The sequence below is a fragment of the Salvelinus fontinalis genome, chromosome 20 (assembly GCF_029448725.1).
Source record: "Salvelinus fontinalis isolate EN_2023a chromosome 20, ASM2944872v1, whole genome shotgun sequence".
NCBI classification, from domain to species: domain Eukaryota; kingdom Metazoa; phylum Chordata; class Actinopteri; order Salmoniformes; family Salmonidae; genus Salvelinus; species Salvelinus fontinalis.
This window is the reverse complement of record NC_074684.1, coordinates 13,003,814-13,027,508: the sequence shown is the minus strand read 5'-3', so window position 1 is coordinate 13,027,508 and position 23,695 is coordinate 13,003,814. Positions and strand designations below refer to the sequence as shown.

Genomic DNA, 23,695 nt, shown 5'->3' with positions numbered 1-23,695 from the left:
CCACAATAATATACCCCCTCTCTGAATGTCCGAGTGTGACCCCCTCCCCATGGGTTACTGCAGCTAGTGTTGCCAGCACTGCCACTGCCTGGGTGGGGGTACCCCACCGGAATCCCCACCGGCTAGGTACAAGGTCGTCAAGGTTCTCATTAGCAGCTTTGAGAAATTCCTTGTATATTTTCCTCTCCCTTTAGGGGGCTTTGGCTTTGCAGGACCGACCCTGCCAAGCAGGCTCAGAATCTTGAGGGGGCAGTGCTGCTCTTGGTCTCTGACCTCATTTTAGCTGCATATAGACGCTTACAGCGAGCACATAAAACAGTCAGGGACTTCTCCTTAATATCTGGGTCATTCAGGTGGGTGTCTAGGGTATAGGGCCATAGACAGTACCATTAAAATAGGATAATAATTAGATATAATTTATTAAGATAAAAAAAAATGTAGTTTTCCATGATAGGACAATAAATAAATAAGACGTATAATTCATTATAAAAGTATATCCATCATCTGAACAACATTGAAAGCCCTCTCATACCCGGCTCACAGCAATACATTGGCTCTGGGATATGCAACCATTTCATTACTCACTCACTCAACTTTCCAAACATAACAAATAAGATAAATAAAATAAACACAAACCATACCATCCACACATACTGTGCCTTCTGTTTACTTAGTTTTTATCTTCACTGTGTAAAAATAGTGCTTGTGTGTTCAATTAGTTATATGTGAAGATTTATAAAAAAGCTATATTTTTTGTTGTATTGTTACAATCAGTAACCGGGCTTGAATTGTGTTTATTTTCCTCGTCTATGAGAATTTTGTAAATTTTAAAATAACCATGGAGTAGTCTTTGTGTCTCTGAACAACTGGTTATCAATATATAGTTTATCAACGACGAGAGCTACTCGTTTCGCTTTTAATCTGTTTTCTTTGAAAATTGGATACAGAACTTTGCGCCGTTCTGCAATTTCTTTCGGAAACTGATCATTCATGCCAATTTTGGTCCCAGCAAGTCTTTTACCTAGGCTTTTAACCATTGTTTTATCTTTAAATGAAGCAAATTTTGCAACGATTGGGCGTTCGTACCTCTGCCCTCTCTGTCCGAAGCGGTGAACACGTTCAAGTTGGATTTTGTCGACAACTTCGCATGGAATCTGAAGCGCTGTACGGAGGAACTCTCTAACTATAGATTCAGGAACTTCTCCTTCTTTTTCTTGGATACCTGTAAGTACCAAATTCTCTCTCATGGATCTAGTTTGAATCTCCAGTAAGGCTTCCTTCAGAACGATGTTCTCTTTTTTAATTCCATTCATTTCGGTTTGAATCTTATTGACTGTCCCTTTTAGCGCGTGTGTTTCCTTCTCCAATGTCGCAGCTTTTTCATCACTCATCTCTAGGCTTGCCTTTAACTCTTTTATATCCTTACTAAGTAATTCAAGTAAACCCAGTTTGTCATTTATTGATTTTAACAGATCAGTTTCGACCTTTACCATTCCCGGTGGTGAGAATATTAAATCGTCAGTATCTGTCGAAGAATCTCGCTTGCGTTTTGTAAACGGTTCCCCTGTCTTATTCTCCGTCATGTTTGGTTGTTGTCTGTGTTCGTAATATTTGTCGATAAATGTCTCTAGTCTTAGGATTTGTTTTGTGTTATTATCCAGATTGAAGGTTTATCACTCACCAGATTATGTAGTGCTAATATTTTAGTCTATTTAGCAGATATTTCGAATATTATGTTTTATCTTGAGGTGCTCTACATAACTTCGTTCAGTCCGCCATTACCTTTACTTTACCTTTACGTCCGCCGTCAACTATTCAGGTGTGAATAGTTGGTACATGTAGTATTTTTGAAGTCTTGGCTGCACAATGATTTTCCATACTGGGACAATTAAGATATGGAATTGAAGACTTCTCAGGTCCAATTGTTCCAGGTCATCTGAGTTCATCTATAATCAAACAATACACGGGCTCTTCACTGCTGAAATACTCCGTTTGAAGTTGGATGGACTGGACAACAGGCTACTGTATTAGAAACCCAAGCTAGCGCTCCTCATCCACAGCCCTCCTCAGGAGAGCAGAGAAGCGTAAGCCAGCTTTCTGCGGGGCGCTCCACAACCCCATCACTAAAGTGACATTTTCATTTAGTTCTCTGATATCAGCAATATGGCTTAGCGTTTTACTGCCTCAACGCCACATGCTCTCGTTGCTCCCCCGTCCCTTTATAAACAAAGAAAGAGCTAAATAAAAACTCTCCAACATCATTTATTTGTTTTACAGTTGCGTGATTTTTTTCTTCTGGCCTGCAGTGATATATGACAAGAGTAAAGTTTAAGTATTGATCCAGCAGCCATGGTAGTAGTGGGCGTCTGTTTGGAGAGGAGTGGGAGAAAAATACTGATTTACGTTTTTAAGAATAGAGCCACAAGCTTGTTTAGGAATGATTTTCAGTGTAAAAAACGGGTAATGTACAGTTGGCCTTTAGTTAAGGAATGATATAGAAAATCGGTGACATTTCTTAGGGTAACATTTAAGGAGTTGCAAAGTACTGATACTTTAATTAACCTTATTGGAACTTTGTGTAACTTAAGAGGGCTAATAATGCAATGTATCAGGCAGTAGTATCAGGCAGTTAATATCTCAGTAATTTTGCTGCGGGTCCTTTACCACAGACGCCTAACAAGAAGTAGGGCGTTCACTCACTGCTCTAGAATGTAGTGAAATAACGGTAAATTCAAGAGGGTGCTACTAAATTGTCTAAACATAGGCTAAAGAAACTGTCATTATTATTCACACAATTTATTATTAGATTGTTCTCTACAATAGTATAACCTTAATATGCTTGTACTTAACAGTATTACATAAGAACGTTAGTTTGTTGTGACCGTTGTTCATTTTTACGGCACAGCGTGGTTGTATCTCTTCCATGTTTCTGCGTTGGGAGGTGGTAACGTTTGGAGATGTTTTTGTGCTTTGGACCAATCAAAATAAACTTGATACCATCTCCATATCCGTGGCTTTCTATTCCTCCAAGCCCGGTCAATCAACATTGACAAGGGCTGTTTCTATGGTGATTTAAGGGGGGGTTCTTGTTTTTTCTCATCTTATTCAACTGTTACTATGCACCCGCAAAAAAGATAGCTCAGATGTGCGAATGCCTTTTTGAATGTTGATTTAAAAGGAAAAACTCAGAAATACACCATCTCTATTGAATTAACATATTTTCATACACATTTAATGAAATCTATTTATGGGTGAACACCCTACAATAAGTGCTAGGAGCACACTAGAAACTCTAGAGCAAGTTTGTGGAACGGCAAAGAGCGCTGACCTTGCATGACTTATGTCATACCCAGCCTCAGGGCCAGCTCGCTGAGCTGACATTTAAGAACAGTGCGGTCCCACCACATCAGCAACACCAGAGTGCACAGCCACGAGCGTGTCAGCAGCCGAACAGGTTGTGTCCAAGTCTACAGACTAAGCTAATAAGACCAGCACGTTTGCATGATCAACTAGCATTTGCGCTGACGCACCGCAGGACCTAGTCACCAAGGAGACATGCTAGTTTGCTAATCTCCACCACAGATCTCAGTAGGACTGTCATACATATTTTTAGCAACAGTGAACATTAGACTAATGGTTCAATTTGCTTAAATAGCATACAGCTCTGAGCAACCTCCTAGATCACCAAGAAGTCAGTTGATGTGTGACTGATTTGTTGTGTCCTATGCATGCCACAGAGCTTTATGAGCTCTGTCAGTCTCTGAAATGATGTGTGACGCATGGCTCAATGTGTGTAACACCTTAAATGTTGACGGAAAAGGGTCTGGGTTGTGTTCATTTGGCACCTGATGGAACAAAACAAACTGGAACAGGGAGGGACTATCTTGACTTGTCCAATAAGAAACACATAATTTCACTTTCCATTGCAAATCGTTTTAAAATGTTTTCTGTAGCGTGCCATTGTCTGTTTTTATTTTATTTACGGTGTTAGATGAACTGCAAAAATGACTTGTATACACACCCGTGCGTACACTTTGACACAAAGGTTACTAAACAAAGTCAAGGTGGAAAGAGAGATGAGGGATGGTGTTGGAGAGGAAAAAATAAGACTCGTGAGCGAACACCCTTCCTAGCTCTGACTTTGTTGAAAGCGGTTGGTTGAAAGGTGGTTGTCCCACCTAGCTATCTTAAGATGAATGCACTAACTGCTAATAAGAGCTTCTGCTAAATCACTAAAATGTAAACATTGATTTTTGAGAACTAGTAACTTTCAGATTATATTCTGAGATTGATTGATTGCTTTGTGTGTGGAACACTACTACCCTACAGCAGTGTGTGCAATCGAGTGAATTATTAATTGATCCCCACTGTACTATTTAATTCTTCTCAGATATACATTCCTATCAATATTTATAATGTCGTTATTATGCGTATGTATTTTGGTCCCACTGTAACTCAATTCCTCTTTCTTTCTCTCACTCTCGTGCTAACATTTGCAGTACTCAAGGTCTATGTTATATATGACAGTTGCATCCTTGGCTTTAGACTTTGCGTTACATTCAATTCAGTTACCAGACGATTTTATTCAGTTCAGGGACAGTGAAGTGTAGTACTAAGATATTGCAGTCATGGAAAGCAAAACCTTAAAAATGTTAACATTTTTGCTCTTTTATGTCCTCATAAACCCACCTGTCCTTTTGTCTCCAGGTTGCGAGGATATTGTGGTGGAGAGCATCTCTCTGGACACGGTGGTACCCATCCTGAAGTGGAGCTCGCAGCCCTACGGCTCAAAGTGGGTCCACCGGCAGGCCATGCACTTCCTGTGTGAGGAGTTCAGCCAGGTCATGACCTCTGACGTGCTCTACGAACTGGGCAAGGAACACCTGGTGGCTGCCATCCAGTCAGACTATTTGCAGGTGAGAGGCAGGCAGATGCATGCACACATGCATGCATACGTGTGCACTCACTCGCTTTGTCTAGCGTTAGTAGGCCAGTCTAGGATGCATCATGCATGTCATGTATATATTGGCACACTTGTTACAAACCAAGCAGAACTAACTAGACCTTGAATTTGGTTTACAACATCCCTCTGGTGGCCAAGTTTACCTATTTTAAGAAATTCTATTGGTTGGTGGCTAGGCCTATACCGCCTAGAGTCTTTAATTGGCTGGTGCGGAATTTGTTTCAGGAAATAATCATGCTGGTCGTGTTAGCATAGTGGCTAAGTGGGCCACGTTATCTCATGGGAAAGATAGAAAATAGCATTTTCGAGAAAGAGTTTAAACAAGTGTTCATAAGTATAGACCCGGAATTTTGAGAAGAACAGGAAAATAAGCAATAAACCAAATCCTGGTAAGAATGCACTTTTATTTTTACCATTGTTGGTTGAATCCGATGCTCTTGCAGGAGATACTGTTGTCCCTGTTCCAGACTGTTGCCACCAAATGTTCCAAACAACATTGGTGCCTAGTAACAAAACATTCTAACATTTTAAATTCTACTAAAGCTGCTCTTTTTCATTGTGATATCATATTCAAATGTAATTGTATTCTTGCAAATAGAATTAAAATGGCAAATAAATAGAATGGGGTTCAAATTCACACTGGCTCTTGTCGACCAAACATTTAACATTTTAAACATACCATGACAATTAAGGACAATGAATGGATGTACTGTGCATCATATAATGTACTTTTTTACATTGAACCCACTAACAGTGGCTGAGTTTAAATTCACTTTAACACAGAAATGCACCAATCACCCAGATATGTTGTGATATGCAAATAGCCACTCTATGCTTTATTAAAGAGTTTGGAAAAACTGCACTAGACACAAGTGCACACCCGTACACTCACTTATACAGTCATCAGTAAAACATGGCTGTCGTGAACGAATCCATTTCAGTTCGTCAGTCAGTGAAAGAAATTGAAAAACTTGAATTCATGAATTGAAGATAACTCATTGAAGAAAAGTTTGGGCTTTCAGTTGCCTTAAGTACTTGCCCATTAGAACTGATGAAATGCTTCATTCGCCGACATTGACTCGACATGAGGGTATCGATAGCCAATCCAGTGCAGCCTGGAAACTATATAGCGCCTTGATTGGTCAATTGTGTTGTGATATCGCTGAGCAGTTGCATAATATTGAGCTTTTCTCAATTTAAGGCCGACCCTGTTCATGTTCTGTTTGCCGAGCTCCTCTCTCTCGGCTTACTACGTCCTTAGTGGAAATTCGGTCTTAGAAAGATGCACAGAAGCATTGCTAGGATTGCAAAATTCCAATACATTTTCTAAAATTACCAGGTTTTCCAGAAATCCCGGGTTGTAGAATTACTGGATTTCCTGCTTATTACCTCCTGATTCTGGAAATCTCCCAACTGGGATTTTTTGAAAACCTGGGAATCTTGGGAAAGTTAGGGGAATTTGCAACACTAAGAATTGCTCTGTGATTCTAAATGTCCCTGTTTGTTGCTACCAGAAGAATTTGTACATGTCCACCATTTGCACAGACCACTGACTCCAGCCATTCCAAATGTAAAGGGTATAACTTAACAGGCTAACAGAAATAAATGACATCACTGATAACTAAGGAACTCAGGATATATTCAGCCAACAAAGGGAAAATGATAGCGTCATATATGAAATCCATTTGGCAATAAATACAAAGGCTAGGAAATTAGCATTATACAATCTTCAAACACATGAAAAGGCACTTTAACTCAGGCATGCACAACACAATGAAAAAGAAAGGAAATGGGCTGCCCTATGCCACCACAAACCCTGAACAACACTGGATAGGGTGTCCACCCACTGCCCAGAGTGGGTGAAAACATGCTTTCGGGATGAAATTTCACTTCCTTATGTTATAAAATACATTTTACCAAGACAAATGATTCATGTTCTGAATCGTTCAGTGGAGTCTTTCTCAAACATACTGTATTGATATTATATCTGAAAAGTTGGATTTCGTAACCTAATACGTCCGATAATCAAACAGCTAAATGAACATGACACGAGCTGATTTAAACGTAAAAGGCTTTGAAAAGAAAAAGCTTGCGGTACGCTCAGGGCTCGGTTGGCATTTCAGCGATACACTTGTTTTTCTGAAGTCTTCGGAAATATAACAGGAATTTCGCATTAATAATAAAAGCATATACTTTAAATATGAAAATACTACATATGTCTCAAAATCAATATCCATCTTACCTCTATATTGTATTATGTCCTCCGGATTCGAGAAGAACGATGACGAGTTCAACGGTGAGCCTTAATTCTAGCACAGCATCCAGCCTAGCTGACTCATATTTTCTGGGGTTCCTTTTTGTACCACTTTTTTTCTCTGGCCTCCATTGATTTAGTTACCCTCATCTTGGCCATCCTACAAGGGTAAAAAGTCCTGTCGATTTTTAACGGAATATGATAAAGATATGAGGTTTAGACCATTGGTTTTCTTAGAGGAGTTGACACAATTGACGATTAACATTTTACTCCTTGGTCAAAAGATGCGTTTTTGATTGGACACCCTACCTAGACTGGAGTGAGAAACTGATACTAATATAGAGACATTTTTTGTTTACAAGCTAACGCCATGTTTGAGGATTCTGTATCCACTCCCATGTAAACCAATCTTTTTTCTGATCCAGACTGCTTTCTGATTCAAACTTTTAATGACACAGCCGGGAAATGGGTCTATAGTTGAAGGGGGCGGAAAGGTCATTATCAGAGAGGAGACGGGTATGATGAGTTGGCGGGAGAGGGGGTGTGCCCAGAGGGTAATTGGGGAGTTGGTGGAATTGGCATGGTCCTTCAGAACACTCACTTCCTTCCTTCCACCTCCCCCTTTCTCTCACTCGCTCTTCTCCCTCTTATCTCTTACTAGTGCCAGTGTATCATGATTGAGCTTGTGTCTGTGGTGACCATTACACTCTGTATTATACTGTAGGTGTTTAGGGCTTAATGAGTATCTGACGGGCTTCTGCTTCATTGCTGGGAAATATATATGCTTTTGAGCTCTTTGGAAATAGACTGGATAAGAGGGGGGATTTGCTTGTAAAAGTTGATGATGATATTAGGACTGGTTAGTGGTCGTGTGCTGTTAGACAAGGCTGTTTTATGAGGGCTCTTTGTGGCATAGAAATAGGCTAACTGTTTGAAGACCAGACCAGTTTATGAGGACCTTGGGTGGCATTTCAGTCTTCTGAACACACACAAGCAGAGTGCCAAGTAACCGCAATGCAACACATTTCCACATTCCCACATTCACAGACGAGACGTTTTGAGATGTAGGCTAGCCTACAGACAGCTCTGCAGGTAGTGCCGTGTTTTTTGTGTGCGCTGTGAGCCTGGGTGCTTTTAGAGGATAATGTCATGTCACCCATGGAAGACTAGGCTGTTCGTGTGAAGAAGATTAAGCTGGGGTGTATTTATTAGTGCACACCTGACTGTAGCAAACCTTCACCAAGCACTTTTCAAGAAAAATGTGAGTTTCTATTGGACAAATTAGGGTAGGTACCTCCCCGTTTCGTCCCGTTTGCTTCCGCTTGGTTCCTAGTGAATACACCCCAGGCTGTGTAGGGACCTGCCAGGCCTCGGAGCAGCATCCTTGACTGGTGCTGGGAGAGCTTCCGGCATCTAACATTGTCAAATCCCCAGCCCAAATGGTCTATGATGAGCAGATTAGTGTCCGCCACAGGGGTTCCTGGCTCAGTGTTGCATTCAAAAACATGCAGGAGAAGAATCTCAAGCATACATGAAGACACACACACACAGAGGAATGCATACGCGGAGAGACGTACACGGGCAAGTATACATAATAAGGCATTACACATTTTCTGAGACATGTACACACACAGGCTAGTTTTACTTGAATTCTCTCACTTTCACACATGACAAAAAAAATACATGCATAATCTCATAGTACATAAATACACATGGTGCATGCCAACACACAGCAATGGTTTGGACAATTATCTGCCTGGAAGTCAAAGTCATGGCATCAAAGACAAACCCTTTGCCCTCTTTCATCCACATCAAAGCTGAAACGCTTCACTCAAAGCAGCAGACACGGGAGGACTGGACCTGGCATTCTGTGCTTGTTTTTTAGTCCAGAACGAATGTATTTAATTCCCAAAGAGGATTTAGAACAAACACAGGGAGCTCACATCCTGGTAACTTTCCTGGTCCACAACGAGAGGCAGCTTGACTCTCATTCATTTTTCTACAGATCCAAAACACATGGCATTACAGGTAGAGTTCAAGCGGACAAGACTTAGTGGGTCATCTTCCTTAACTTTGCCAATAAGAAACGTTTGTTTTCGCTGCAAAACGTTATGGTACGATGTGAATAAACGCCTCATCTCCCATGGCTTCTAATTATTGTCTCGGTATACAGGCCAGCGAGCAGGACATCCTCAAGTACCTCATCAAGTGGGGAGAGCACCAGCTTATCAAGAGGATGGCTGACCGAGGTGAGAGACCCCTCCCTCTTTCTCCCTCCCCCTCTTCTTCCCTCCTTCTCCCTTTGGCCCTTCTCTCTCTTGGCCCCTCTCTTCCTTTGGAGTAGGTGGAAGATACCCACAACCACTGATACAGGCTCAGATATTGTTTCATCCCCCAAGCCCTAATGGTTACAGTTAGGTTTGAAAGTAAGGGTTTAATCTGATCCTAAGTCTGTAGTTACGGGGCAACTTCTGCAATCAAGCTCTTTCCTTATTTCTCTACCCCTCTTTCTGTCTCTCACTTGCTCATTCTATACCTCTCACACACACACACACACACACACACACACACACACACACACACACACACACACATACACACACACACACACACACACACACACACACACCTCCCGTGACAAACTGCTCTGGGCCAGTGATTTATGCCCTCATCCAGTTTAAGTGCAGTAATAACTAAGCCCAGGGAGACTTGGCTGAGTAGGGCTGGACGGGACTTAGGTTGGCATGACTCGGTCTAACCAGCCATAGGCAGTCCAAATGGCACCCTATTACCTACGTAGTGCACTACTTTTGACTAGAGCCTTATTGACCCTGGTCAAAACTAGTGTACTACATAGGGAATCGGGTGCCATTTGGGACACACCCATAGGCAGATGAGCATTTGGCCCAACCGGAGAACAGGGATGTCATGCTTACTCCTTCTCTACACTTTCATGTGTCGTTCAAGACGAGCAGTCTATTTTGGGTGCAGCTAGGTATTTTGTTGGGAAGATTCTTCATTGGAAATTGGAAAACCATAGCTCTCTCCCAAAGGGGTTCTTCCTTGGCGCATGAAACCAGTTAATCCAGATACACAAAAAATACAGCAGGACCAAACTCAAAAAGTAGTTTGAAGCAGCTTATGTCAGTTTCCAGTGCCTTAAATTACTTTGTTTGCACGGAGGGATGGATCATACACATATGTTTTGGCTTTTTGTGAAGAAGAATGTGTGTGTGTAAATATATACCTTACTGCAGGAGTAAGCAACTCAATTTAGCCGAGGTCCGGAACACAATTATTAATAATTTTTACATAGCAAATTGACCACAAGTAAGGCCATATAGATTAGGCAGCATTTTCCTGTGTCAAAAACGGCTACGCTGTGAACTAATGCACCGCAAAGTTCTAAATAGTGGGAGCTTGGATACTGTACATCCCGATTGCATTGCGTGTGTGTCTTACTGTGTGTGTGTATCCTCCCTCAGAGCCCAACCTCCTAAGTGGCACGGCCCACAGCGTGAACAAGCGGGGGGTGAAGAGGAGAGACCTGGACCTGGAGGAGCTCAAGGAGATCCTGTCCCCTCTGTTGCCCTACGTCCGCACCGAACACATACTGCCCCCCCACAGCGAGGTCCTCTCTGACACAGTGAGTGTGTGTGAAAGAGTGTGTGTGTGTCCGCACCGAACACATACGGCCCCCCCAAACAGCGAGGTCCTCTCCGACTCGGTGCAATGTCCTGATTCTCTGTGGTCATTCCACGGTACTTATCGCAAGAGTTGAACGTGTCCTGGTTAAATTCCTAATCTAACCCCTCATACACTCATGGCCACCTAATCATCCCCAGCTTTCAGTTGGTTCATTAATTTCCTAATTCTCCCTACAACTCTTCCCCAGCTCTGGTCACTATATAGGGACACAGCCAATGTGTTCTCAGTCAACGTACCTGGTCAAATAAGGATTAATAAATAAATAAAAGGTGTGTTTTCCCAGGCTAAAACAGTCATACAGGGGCAGACAGAATCTGTGGGGATTTTTATTATAATTGTATATTTTTTACAACGTTTTCGTTGTAGTCCTTTTCGTTGTAGATAATGTTATGCACTATATACTGTGTCTTGTTGCAGTGTTTGGTTTAAGTTGAGGTAGCCTAATGCAGCTAGTATTTTTGTTGCCAAACTTTTTTCGGTCTATGAAGCCAGCAGGATCAGTCTGGCTGTAGTGTATGTTGCATTCCTCCATTTAACTTGACTGCCCCTCTCCTTCCTTCTCACTCTCTCTTTTCCCCACACCTCCTCTCTCCCTCTCCTTTCCCACTCTACCCCCTCCCAGATGAAGAGGGGTCTGATCAGCACCCCTCCCTCAGACATGCTGCCCACGGCGGAGGGTGGAAAGGCCAACTCTTGGCTGAGGCAAAAGAGTGCCGGCATCTACGTGCGACCTCGCCTCTTCTCGCCCTACGTGGAGGAGGCCAAGGTTGGGACAACACCACACAACAGAACCACTACGTGCACACACACACTGTTTGTACATCACAACATGAACAATGGTGGGCATCGTCACATCTAAGATACAAGGGGTGGATTGAAATGACCCATGCTATTGTCCATTATTGTCTATGAAGATGAATTACAATTCGCCTTCGGGATTGACTGAATTGAAACCTGAATTGACCCCAACCCTGTGACACACACACACACACACACACACACACACACACACACACACACACACACACACACACACACACTCTAACCCCCCTGTTGTTGTGCTGTCTGTCAGTCTGTGCTGGATGAGATAATGGTGGAGCAGACAGACCTGGTGCGCCTGCGCATGGTCCGCATGTCCAACGTGCCCGACACCCTTTACATGGTCAACAATGCTGTGCCCCAGTGCTGTCACATCATCAACCACCAGCAAATCGGTGGCAGCCAGACGACCCCACCCTCAGTGGTGGCCAATGAGATACCAGGTGGGTGGAGCTGCAAAGCTAGCTTTCTTCCAGCTTCCCAAAATGAAAATGATCAAAACGTGGCTGTAGATATTTTGTAGCTCTTATCCACAGCGTCTAAGTCAGTTCTTCCTGAAAAGATGCTAATGCAGTTGTAACAAGGAAGAAATGTTGTTGAGCAAGCGGCTATGACGAACATGGATAGCTAGACTGAATAAATCCCGCCTCTACCAATTTGCAGTCTTCCTACAAACTCCAATGGTCGACATGAAACTTGTAGATCTCATGAAAATGTGGTGCACGTCAAAGTTGGCCCTTAAGTACCGATCTAAAGTCTGTGAGTTTTATTCCGTAACGTTTCAGTGTAGGTTTGGGAATGATGAACAGAACCCGAACCTGTGCTTAAGGTGTCACTTCTACCCGTAAGTTAGGACTCTGTTATGGCTATTTCTCTTCGATACAAGATAAGAGAGAGACTTCCCCTCCTCCATCTATCCTCATCCCTCCAACAAGTGATGAACCTCTTTGTTTTCTTATCTCATTGCCGATCCACTCAGTGCCCAGTGAAGAGGCGGTTATGCGTTGCATATATTGTTAATCTCCACCACGCTGCCATTGACAGGGCTTCAAGTTCTCAGTTAGCTCTTGATTTTCTGGGTTTGGAAAGGCATACCTTTGCTCTTGGCTGCGGGCACCCTACTCCCTTTATAGTGCACAACTTTTGACCAAAGTCAATAGAGCATTTTATTAGGACTGTGTGGGTATATTCTATATTCTTCTATGATCTCAGACGAGCAGTAGTTATTGGCATTATTGACAGAGATGGGACGACCTGCGAGATGACCCTTTCACCCTTCATCTCTGTCTCCCACTCTCTCTCCATCCCTCTCATCATCCCGCCCTCTCTTTTTCTCCTACAGTTTTCTCCCTCACCATAGAGAGATGACACACTCTTTCCCGCCTCCATCCCTTTATCTTTCTGCTTTTCTTTTGTCTGCCCTGCCTTTCTTTTTTGTATGATTCCCCTTGGCCTCCACCATTGGCCTTGCTTTCACCTGTCCTTCTCTTTTCTCTCTCTCCCATTTCTCTCGCTCCTTCTGTCCTAGTGTTTCTCTCTCTCACCCCCATCTAATTAAATAACAACGTTACTAATTCCTCCTCAGGGACTTAGTTCAGGAATGGCTAACCCTACAAATAGCAATGTTGGTAGATTTGGAAAGCCATAATCAATCAACAATATAATACTCCTGGTCAAAATATTCATCTTGAACTTACAATCTGTAGATACTATGCGATAAGAAAGGTTCAGAGTTTATGTGAAACATCACAGTACATTTGAAAAAACTATGGCAGATGGAAATCATAAGGGGGTGTTTTACGGAGATAGGTGGGATGGCCTGAGAGTAGCTGAGGGGTTGGATTAAAAGCTCATGATCTATAATAGTTAAGACTGAAAACACTATATAATATATACTGGATATGTTTAAGTACTATCTATCAGGATGTAGTGTAATCAAATAACTATCTTTGCTATGTACAGTAACTACTGTGTAAAATTAGAATGTAACTTGATGTGCCAATAAAGAAGAAAATAAATTCCCTCCGGGACCATTGAAACGGCTAAATATTTCCATATCCTCCAGTGCACACAATACATGCAATATTTACCGTTATGGCATGATTTTATGTTTGAGTGGTCCCCAGCATGTAAAAGACCTTATCTAATTTTGTTATTCAATTATGTTTTTATTTATATACAAATTTGAACCTATGGCAACACCGTAGACGTGTGCCGGAGGCTGCGGGCATTACAGCTAGACCAGCCAGGTCACTCAGTTATGTTTTTGTAATGAACTCTCTCTCAGTTCCCAGGCTGGCCGTGGTGAAGGAGATGATCCGGAGGCTGCAGGACCTGCGTCACACGGACCAGGTACAGCGTGCGTACGCCCTAAACTGCGGCGAAGGTGCCACGGTTAGCTATGAGCTGCAGATCCGCGTGCTTCGCGAGTTCGGCCTGCCGGATGCCGCCGCAGAACTGCTGCAGGTGAGATGCCAATCAATCTTTTTTTAATATAGATTTGTTACGTTTTATTGAACTTAGTAAAGCTGTAGGTTGGCACAAAGAGCACAGATAAGTGCATACAAACGATCATCTTCAGCACAATTAAATGTTTTACTTTTCTTCAAAGATATTATTTCACCCGAATTTTGTAAACTGCATGATGCAGGTGATGCACGCGATCAGTCGCCAGTTGCCATGTTTGGAGCTCGCACAGGATAATGTGCCTACTGCCGTCTATTTGAAATGTTATGGTAATTTGATCAATGCTCGCTGCCATTTCCTCGTGCAACCTTTCGCCCATAGTGTGAAAATGATATGATAGCGAATGGATTCTCAACTACTTCATCCGTCTACAGAAGTGCCTGTGGCCATCCACAAAAAGAGATGCTTTGTACCCGTCTCCCTTTTGGGTATACTAAGCATATTACCGATGCTTTGTAGTCCCCCATTTTGCCCTCAGAACAGCCTCAATTCATAGGGGCGCATGGACTCTACAAGGTGTCGAAAGGCTTTCACAGGGAGGGTGGCCCATGTTTACGCCAAAGCTCCCACAGTTGTCATGTTGGCTGGATGTCCTTTGGGTGGAGGACCATTCTTGATACACGTGGGAAACTGTTGAGAGTGAAAAACCCAGCAGCGTTGCAGTTCTTGACACACTCAAACCGGTGCGCCTAACAACTACCACCATACCCCATTCAAGGGCACTTTAATGTTTTGTCTTCACCCTCTGAATGGCACACATACACAATCCATGTCTCAATTGTCTCAAGGCTTAACAATTATTCTTTAAGCTGTCTCCTCCCCTTCATCTACAGTGATTGAAGTGGAATTAACAAGTGACATCAATAAGAGATCATAGCTTTCACCTGGTCAGTATGTCATGGCAAGAGCAGGTGTTCTTAATGTTTTGTACAATATGTCAAATAATAGGTAAAAAATTGGCTATATATCAATATCTAATGTCTAGGCAGTAATGGATTGGTCAACAACCTAAAGGATACGGTGAAGAGATGTTGTTTTCATGCTGTGTTCCTTTTTGTTTGGCTGTGTTTTCATTTAATGCGCTGAAGGCCTCTGTCACCAGCGTGCCACTTTAATGACAAACGTCTCAGGAATTCTGGCTGGAGCACATCAGGCATTTTGTCCCCCTTCATTACATTTTATTTAGTTTTCCATTGAATGGTGACTGGGCCAAAGTTAACTCAAACGTTGAACTGAGAGCAGAGGAAATAATGAAAGATTTTTTGACTCCCCCTCCGGTTAGAATGACTTTTTTTGCCTGCCTTTTGCCTGCCTTTTTTTACTGCCTTTAAGACGAAGTACGTCCAGTTTCTTGAGTAGCTTTGGCAAGCCGTTCCTCCGCAATTTTGGACTAATTTGTTGTGTGCTGTGCTCCACCCCTCATAGAACCCTCACAAGTTCTTCCCGGAGGAGCGCTTTGGCGACGAGAGCCCCGTCCTAGCGCTTCGCCAGCCGTCGGGTGGCAGCCGTAGTGGAGGGCGTTGCCGGGTCAACAGCAGCCCAGTTGTGGAGAGCATGTTCACCGATCTGGAGGCCATGGCGGGCTTCCACCCGCCACTGCCACCTCCCCCGCCGCCTTACCACCCACCGGCCACGCCCACTCACAATGCCCAGCTCAAAGCCAGTGGATGGAGGCCTGGCCGTGCCCCCAGCCAGCCCCCGTCACGCTCTTTCTCCTACCCCTGCAACCACAGCCTGCTCCACCACACAGCGAGCTCCTCCTCCAAGCATGGCAGCCCCGCCTACCCACCGGCGGCCAAGCCCCTGCCGCCAGACTGCACCAATCGCCAGGGCGGGGGGGTACGCACCCCGCATCAGGATAAACAAGGGGTGAGTAGAGGTCTACAGGAATTCAGAGCTGTAGTGTTCCCCTGAGAAAGTGGTAATGACAGGGCCTACGGGGAGAGCAGGAATGCAGAGCTGGAATTGGGTGGGAATGTGGGGACGCCATTTTGATCGGGGGGCAACAATGTGTAATGGAAGAGAGGAAAGTGGGGCCCTATTCTCAAATGTACTTAGGATTTTTTTGTTCCTGCAGAACGTGGCGCCGGTCATCAACGAGTTCATGCCGGACATTGCCATGGGCGTGTCGGCCATGACCCTGAAGGAGCGTCGCCTGCCCGAGGTCACCATGGAGGTGGAGCCTCACGACCCACACCCTCACCCCTCCACGGCCCCTCCCGCTGTGCCCTACTGCCACCTGGGCCTGAACCGCCACGGTCCGTATGCCTCCCGCAAGAGGCATGCTGCCGAGCCCAAGCCCGAGGCCCAGGCGTCGGAGTATCCTGACTTGTACGAGTTTCCCGGGCGCCACGTGAGCTCCTTCGCCGGGCCGGACCTCTACAGTCACAGTCGAGTTCCTTCGGGAGCTGGCCTGGTCCCTCCACAGTACTCCCCCGACGAACAGCAGCCAAACCCCTGCCGCGGCCCAGTCGGCACCCCACTCCGCCTGGATGTTCTGGAGCAACCCCCCCAGAGACTAGATCTGGCTCTGGCCATGCAGAGCGGAGGAGTTCAAGCAGCCGGGGCATCACACAACCCGAGAGGACGCGCCCGAACTGAAACAGACCTCACTTGCGGACTGGGACAGGCGCGGCCCGCAGAACCTTATTCCGAGGAGGTGGTGGGGGCCAGGGACCGCAGGTCGCCCAACAAACCTGAGTACCCTTACAGGAAGTCTGCACTCTGACCCTCCGCAACTAAGACAGAGGCCTCGGGAAAAGGCAAGAGCGCTAAAGGACGGTTTGCTCTAGGGGGATTTGGGGTTGACGGCTTAGCATCAGTGGTTGGCAGTGTCTCCGGTGACAGAGTGGTCATACTCGCGCTCAGTTCAGGGCAAAGGCACTAAGCACACATAGTAGTCCCCCCCTCCCCCGGTGAGCCCCAGGTGCTGCACCAACTAACGAGGTGTGGCGGTCACAGTGCCTTCAGCACAGAGCCATGGTGGGGGATGAGGAGGAAATGCTCGGTTTGGTTGAGAATTATTTGTCCAAATAGATTAGTCTCATGAATTAACATAATGGGTCCTAGCCCTTCCCATCTCCCAGATTGGATCCACGCTCAACTGCTCATCCTCCAATCACCTTTATTCTTCTCAAAATGAAAGTCTTGACTGGTCATCGAACTTGAATAAATCCTTCCCTTTCCGCCCAGTGTTTTGGATTTTGACAACGCACAGTCATCGTTTCATTTCCATTACACTCATTTCCTGCATCAGGATGAGGGTACTGTAGAGTTATATATTTATATTTTTGTCCCGGTATGCTTTCCTTAGAAATAAATTGAAAAATGCCCAGGCAATGAGTTGCAAACTCATTTCAGCAACCTGCCCATTACAAATAGCTCCTCCTTTTGAAAAAGGTGGAATTGCAGTAATAGCACTTGTAATCCTTTATGACCCACGGGCTGTATGTCAGTACGGGCAATTTAAGATTTGAGCAAGAGCACAAAGAGGAGAAGAGAAAAACAAATTAAATCTTCCTACTACTACCAATGGCCAGTGGCTACAAGGCAGGAATAATAATTTCATAGCTGCTTTTATTAGAAGTGACTATAGAAGTCATCCACTTTGCATACCCATAGTTAATGTGAGTGGTAGCCACTGCTCAGCGCTATCTCTTGGTCCTCTACCACACTTACACTTTGCAGATGTCCTTTTTACCTTAACGTCAATGTAATATTCAATAGCCTGAGTGCTGGGCACTGTAGGTCGTTTGAACCCTGGCTAGTATTCCAAACCACATTTCCCACTTTATTGATCTATTACTGTCGATTGGCCAGAATATGCATATACACCTGGTTTCCGGGGTCTAAATTCAACCTCAATAATTAAAAAGGGATAGCACAATAGCAACAGCAAATCAAGAACTGAAGTAGAATATCCCTGCCTTAACCCTACAGCAATTTGTGGAGATTTATCAAGATGCAGGCCCCATGACTGTGCCCCTCTGCCTTTTCCATAGCTCAGCATGGCCGGCGGCCATCTTGGATAAACTTCAACCAAACCAAAGCCCAGTTCCTCAATCCAATGACTCCCTGTCTCCCTCCATGGCGATCTGAACAAGACTGCTTTGGTCACCATCCTTACTTTGATGTACTGTACCCAACAACCAACAATTGTGATGATGTCAATGGAGGTTTGTGGAAGGAGAATTAAAGCGGGGGGAAACAGTTAAATGGTTCCTCTTGAGGATTTTTTGTTTTGTCCACTGGGCGAAAAGACTTACTCACAAAACCAGCGTTGCTTCAATTAAAACATGCTCACTCACGGGTCCTCCCTTTCGATTCAGAATCTCAACACATTTTCCATCCCATTTTTCACTAGCCCCTGTTGCGCCGCATTGTCCAAAAATTACATTGACTTGGGTTCATTGTAATTATCTTCCTTCTGTTACCATCTCCTCGCACACGGAGAAATGAAATTGCTGTATTGTGCTCCTGCTATACTACCATTCACACATTCTCTAATATTTTATAGCGTTTTCCGTTGCGTGCCCTAATGAACATGACCTGGCTCTCTGTATAATGCTGATGCCTCATGTTTGTCTGCGAGGCAGAGACTCACCTCTGATCGTTAGCAAATTATGTTTCTCTCACAGAAAACCTCACATGAATACCTTTATCTCAGCAGTTGAAATTACTAATTTCTGTATGCCCTTTCAGCGTGCGATGATTCTCAAGGCAGAAGGTACTGGAGAAGCGTAGAAATCCCTACTTGTTGGTGATTTTTCTTATTGTTCTTTTGAACCTGGTTGGTCAACTGCAGGGAGACAGACTATAGTTATTGTTCAAGGCATTTACCTAGTCAGTTTCGGGAGTTGGATGAAGTCCTCCAGTTGGTTTTGATTCATGCATGTATGAATGGTGGGACATGGAATACTCTTTCTATCAATTCATGAATGAGGTCTGATTGTAAAATAGGTTGGGATAAGGTTGGCTAAGTATGTTTGCAGGCTTTTTGATATGGCTTTTCGTCTCCCCTCGCTTTCGATGGTGGCGACTTGAAGACTAATGTATATCACCAAGACATAGGAGATGAGTATCAATTTGAATTTATTTTGATTGTCACTGGCATGCTCAGAACCTTAGTTTGGGTGTCGGCTCTTGTGTCAAGAGGGTCAAAAGTAGCATCCGTCATCTGATATTAGTTATCCCTCTAACGGCTCTGTTGTTTACTTTTCCATTGCTCTCTCCTCCACCCCCCTTTTGGGCTCATTGGCATTAAATGGTGCAATTCCTCAATCCAAACTTGGGTCCCTTTCTGTTCTTTGTCTCAGCCTGGTCCCAGATCTGTTTGTGCTCTTGCCTACTCCATTGTCAAGCTAAATGTTTGGCATAACAATTCCATAAGGACCTGGTAAAAGAGCAGAAACAGACTTGCAACCAGGCTATGTCTTGTCTCTACCCAGAGTTCTTCACTTGCTATAGACACTCCACAGTACTTTAACCTCGATCGCTCTCATTTTACACCAAGCACTCCCTCATTTGAACCTCTGGAACTCATACTGGAATCCAAATTATTAGAACTGTACAGTAGTGCTAATATCGTTGAGATCTATCTTGATGTCTCTGTGGCTGTTTTGCTAAGATCATAACCTGCAGAAGATTGTTTTCCTTGGCTTTTCTGCTAATCGTTTCGACCTCCCGCGGGTGAGTGCTCACTGCTGCTGCTCGAGGCTAGAAGGAGTGGTGTGTGTGTGTGTGTGTGTGTGTGTTGTTGATGCTCTGTTCTCCGCCTTAGGGGATGAGCTCAACAACAACTAAACCAGTGTCCATAGTGGGCTCTCACTTACTAATGACCGTGGACAGTACTGTAGCTATTATGGTTGTGAAAGAGAGGTGCAGTTGTCATCAGAAGAGGAAGGATGTCTCGAGTGGGAGGTTGCCAGTCTTGGGTAGTTTGAATCATTTCTATTTTTGGGTGCTGGGTTGGAGTTTTAGTATGGATAAGTTTTTTTTAATTACATTTTTCAAAGACCTGACTACTCTGCAATATGAGACTGTCAGTCTATAAGGAGGGGAGAGAAAAAAGTGAGCGTGTCAGCGCAGCCCTTTGCAAACAATGGGCCTGTCACTGTGACTGCTGTAGCAGTGAGCTTAGAAAAGAGTTCGCCCTCTCAGCAACCTCCTCCAGACCCCTCTGTACCTTAGCCTTATCCTCTCACTTAATGCCCAGAGTACTCCCACGTAGACACTTTGCCGCACCGTACTGCAGCCCCCGAGGCCAGAGCCTCCCCTTCCTCCCTGCAGACCGCCAGGGTCATCCAGACCTGACCTACAGAAGATGGAGGGAGAGGCGGAGATGGATGGGACAGCCATGGGAGTGGGACAAAAATATGAAAGATATGAGAGAACCATGAGATGTTATCTCCCGCTTTTCCCATTAGCGAAGGGCTCCCCCGGCAGTAACGTAGAGATAGGAGCTTCAGATCTAATGAACACGTTGCCCCCCTCCAAGCAGCAGGAAGGGCTCCCCCTGCAGTAACGTAGAGATAGGAGCTTCAGATCTAATGAACACGTTGCCCCCCTTCAAGCAGCAGGAAGGGCTCCCCCCGCAGTAACGTAGAGATAGGAGCTTCAGATCTAATGAACACGTTGCCCCCCTCCAAGCAGCAGGAAGGGCTCCCCCCGCAGTAACGTAGAGATAGGAGCTTCAGATCTAATGAACACATTGCCCCCCTCCAAGCAGCAGGAAGGGAATGCCAGGCCGTGCTCTATTGGCCCACTTTTCTCCTGGGTTTGTTTTAACCTTAAAGGGAAGGTCTTCAACCCCCAGACCCTGTGTGATAAAGTGATAACCAACCAGGCACGTTGGAATCTGATTCTGCAGCCCCTGAGGACTGTAGCCGGAGGTCTCTTGAATCGAATAACAGTCAAATAAAATCTACTGATGCAGCTTTCCGCAAACTGGCAAATCCAGGTTTGAGCTATATTCGTTATGTATTTGGACTCATGAACTAATTTCCCTAGCCAAAATAGTTACCCGTTTACTTTACTAAAACTGCACATGTATGAGATAATTGCTATGCTAATATAGTTATGAGTTTATGGCAGTTTGGAAAATACAGGTGGTATGATCTGTTTTCTCTCCAAATACAGGTGGTATGATCTGTTTTCTCTCCCAATACTAGTGTGAGCACATTCTCACTGACACAGGTATGAATTGATTTTTTGGTCATTCAGGTATGAGCTCATCTATTTTAATGGAAAATGCAGAGATCTCTTTGAAGTGTAGAGATGATCCCCTGGTCTGCCCTGAAGTGTCTCATCTGTGCTGAGGGCTTGACTCCTGGCTTTGGACAGAGTGAGTAGACGAGCATTACCAATCCTGCAGTTTGTACGTTTTTTTTTGTTGCCTTTCATGGGTTAGGCTAGATGACTAATTCCATTGTATTGTAATATTGTGTGTTTTACCACAATGGTTGGACAAACATAACTGTTGCAATAAAGATGAAAGCTGGTAACCCGCGGACTGTTAACCCTTTAGAGAACCAATATGATGATGCATACCCACTAATTTGATTCAGAATGATAGACATTGACAGCAACTTGTACAGAAAACCTCACTATTGTACTAAAATTATAATCTCATAACAGTATTGTATGTTTGTTTTCACTGATGAGTAGCACTCCTGTAGGTAGAATGGAGATGTTCAGTTGATTGTCCTCTTGGGTAGTTTGAGTTTGGTGAGTGACACATTTCCCTTCACTAACCACGTTTCTGAGTAGTCATACAGTATTTAAAAAAAAATCATGACAGCTGTAATAGAACGTGGAAGTTTCAGTAACATTTTATAAATGCTGACAAATCATTTTGTTTGACATGGTGGGATCTTTTTGTCTCTGTAAAATTAATTATGCAAGCAAGGGAGGTGGAAATGCCTTTATGCGCAAATATTGATATAATAACCATCCTCCCACTATGACCCGTGAAAGCATGTAGTTTATTAGGCTACAGATTAAATATATGATGAACTTCACAGGGAGGTGAAAGTGCAAGGTGATGAGCTTGATGCTCCTTTCCAATAAATATCGAGGGTCTGATTCTGGTGACATGACGCTTGACTGCCGTTTGACAAATACAAATGTTTTTTTTATCCATAATAATCTCATGTAGACTAACCTACCCCCGAGCTGTTGGCGAGAGCGCATGCGTCAAGACCAGAGTGGGTATATTTGCTGTTTAACGCAACGTTTTTTGTGACAAAACTATCGGTAGAGTTGAAAATGTGATGGAAAACCGTCGAACTTTAGATTTTTATTCGGTACATAAACTTTTAGCGAAAAAGTACATTTTGTGTGCACTGTCATCATGCACTGCTTTTTATCTGCAACAAGTCTGTTTGGTGGAAACTTGCAAATTTTCTTTATGCAGATTTTAGAATATTTGCATGAAAATCTGTCACCATTTAGATGTAAACCTAGCTATTGTCTATCAAAAAGTACTATGGTATGTTACCTTTGCATTATGAGTTGATTTTATGACCCTTAATTACATGATTATGTAAGATACTGTATTTAGAGATGCACTCACACTTTCTCTAGGTTTTCACAAGGACCAGGTTGGGGGCTGGGTATGTAACAGGCTGATGCCATACTATGTGCTGTAGCCAACTCTTCTATTGTTGTCAAGCCGTATGTACATGTTTGGCATGTCAGCGAATATACGCGTACTTCACTAAAGCACAAACAGATCTGGACCACCAGGCTAGATATAATAACCCATTTCCTGCTTTCTGGTTTGCATTAGGACATCCGGTATCAGCGGCAACGGGAGATTTCTTAATTTAAGACTGTTCTGTCGGTTCCTCTAGATCCTCCTTTAGCTTCCCATCCCTCCCTCTCGTATGGAGACGAAAGAGTGCCTTCCCTGCCAGTGGCTGGGCATCCTTATCTTCGTCCTATGCAAACATTTTCTACCAGCCCACTCAACCAGTCTCTTTGTAATAGTGTAGCCAATGCTTCATATACATAGTGGTTTCAAAGAGTATTTTTTTATTTTAGGTACTTTTGAACAGTCTCTGAAATGTTGTTTTGTTGTACATATACATTTTTCTATATATAAAACAAATATGTCACAAGTATTTGTTGTATATATCACGAGAAAAAAAGCTTTCTCGTAGACTTAAGGAATTGTGGAAAGTCTATTTTTCTACTCTTCTCAGTTGGGATTATAACAGTGGTGAACTTAAATCTGCAATTTAGGTGACTGACATCTTTAAAATAAACAGCTTTGATAAAAATGATCAAATGGTTTGAGAGTCTTTCTTTTGCAGTGAGTAAAGAAGAAAAAAAAAGGTCCCTGACAAGGACTCCCGTCCATGAAAAGTGATAAGTTACGATACTGTATTTCTGTTTTTAATGGTTACTTGAATGCTTCTGCACAGGGTGAACAGCATCTTCAAATGTCAGTATTAGAAGTTAATTTCCTGCAGTTTACAAGGACT

At 43.7% G+C, this 23,695-nt stretch overlaps 1 protein-coding gene across 3 annotated transcripts in view; it reads left to right on the top strand.

Moving 5' to 3' along the window:
• The window catches only part of btbd7 (BTB (POZ) domain containing 7), a 131,431-nt gene extending 107,932 nt beyond the window's left edge, over positions 1-23,499 (top strand). For all 3 annotated transcript variants that reach the window (XM_055872441.1, XM_055872440.1, XM_055872439.1), the window contains exons 4-11: positions 4,708-4,916; positions 9,391-9,466; positions 10,703-10,863; positions 11,548-11,691; positions 11,998-12,187; positions 14,032-14,210; positions 15,636-16,079; positions 16,288-23,499. In XM_055872441.1, coding sequence (XP_055728416.1) covers positions 4,708-4,916; positions 9,391-9,466; positions 10,703-10,863; positions 11,548-11,691; positions 11,998-12,187; positions 14,032-14,210; positions 15,636-16,079; positions 16,288-16,938 — 2,054 coding nt within the window. In that variant the 3' untranslated portion in view covers positions 16,939-23,499. The remainder of the gene's footprint in view (positions 1-4,707; positions 4,917-9,390; positions 9,467-10,702; positions 10,864-11,547; positions 11,692-11,997; positions 12,188-14,031; positions 14,211-15,635; positions 16,080-16,287) is intronic.
• Positions 23,500-23,695: the final 196 nt, after the last annotated feature.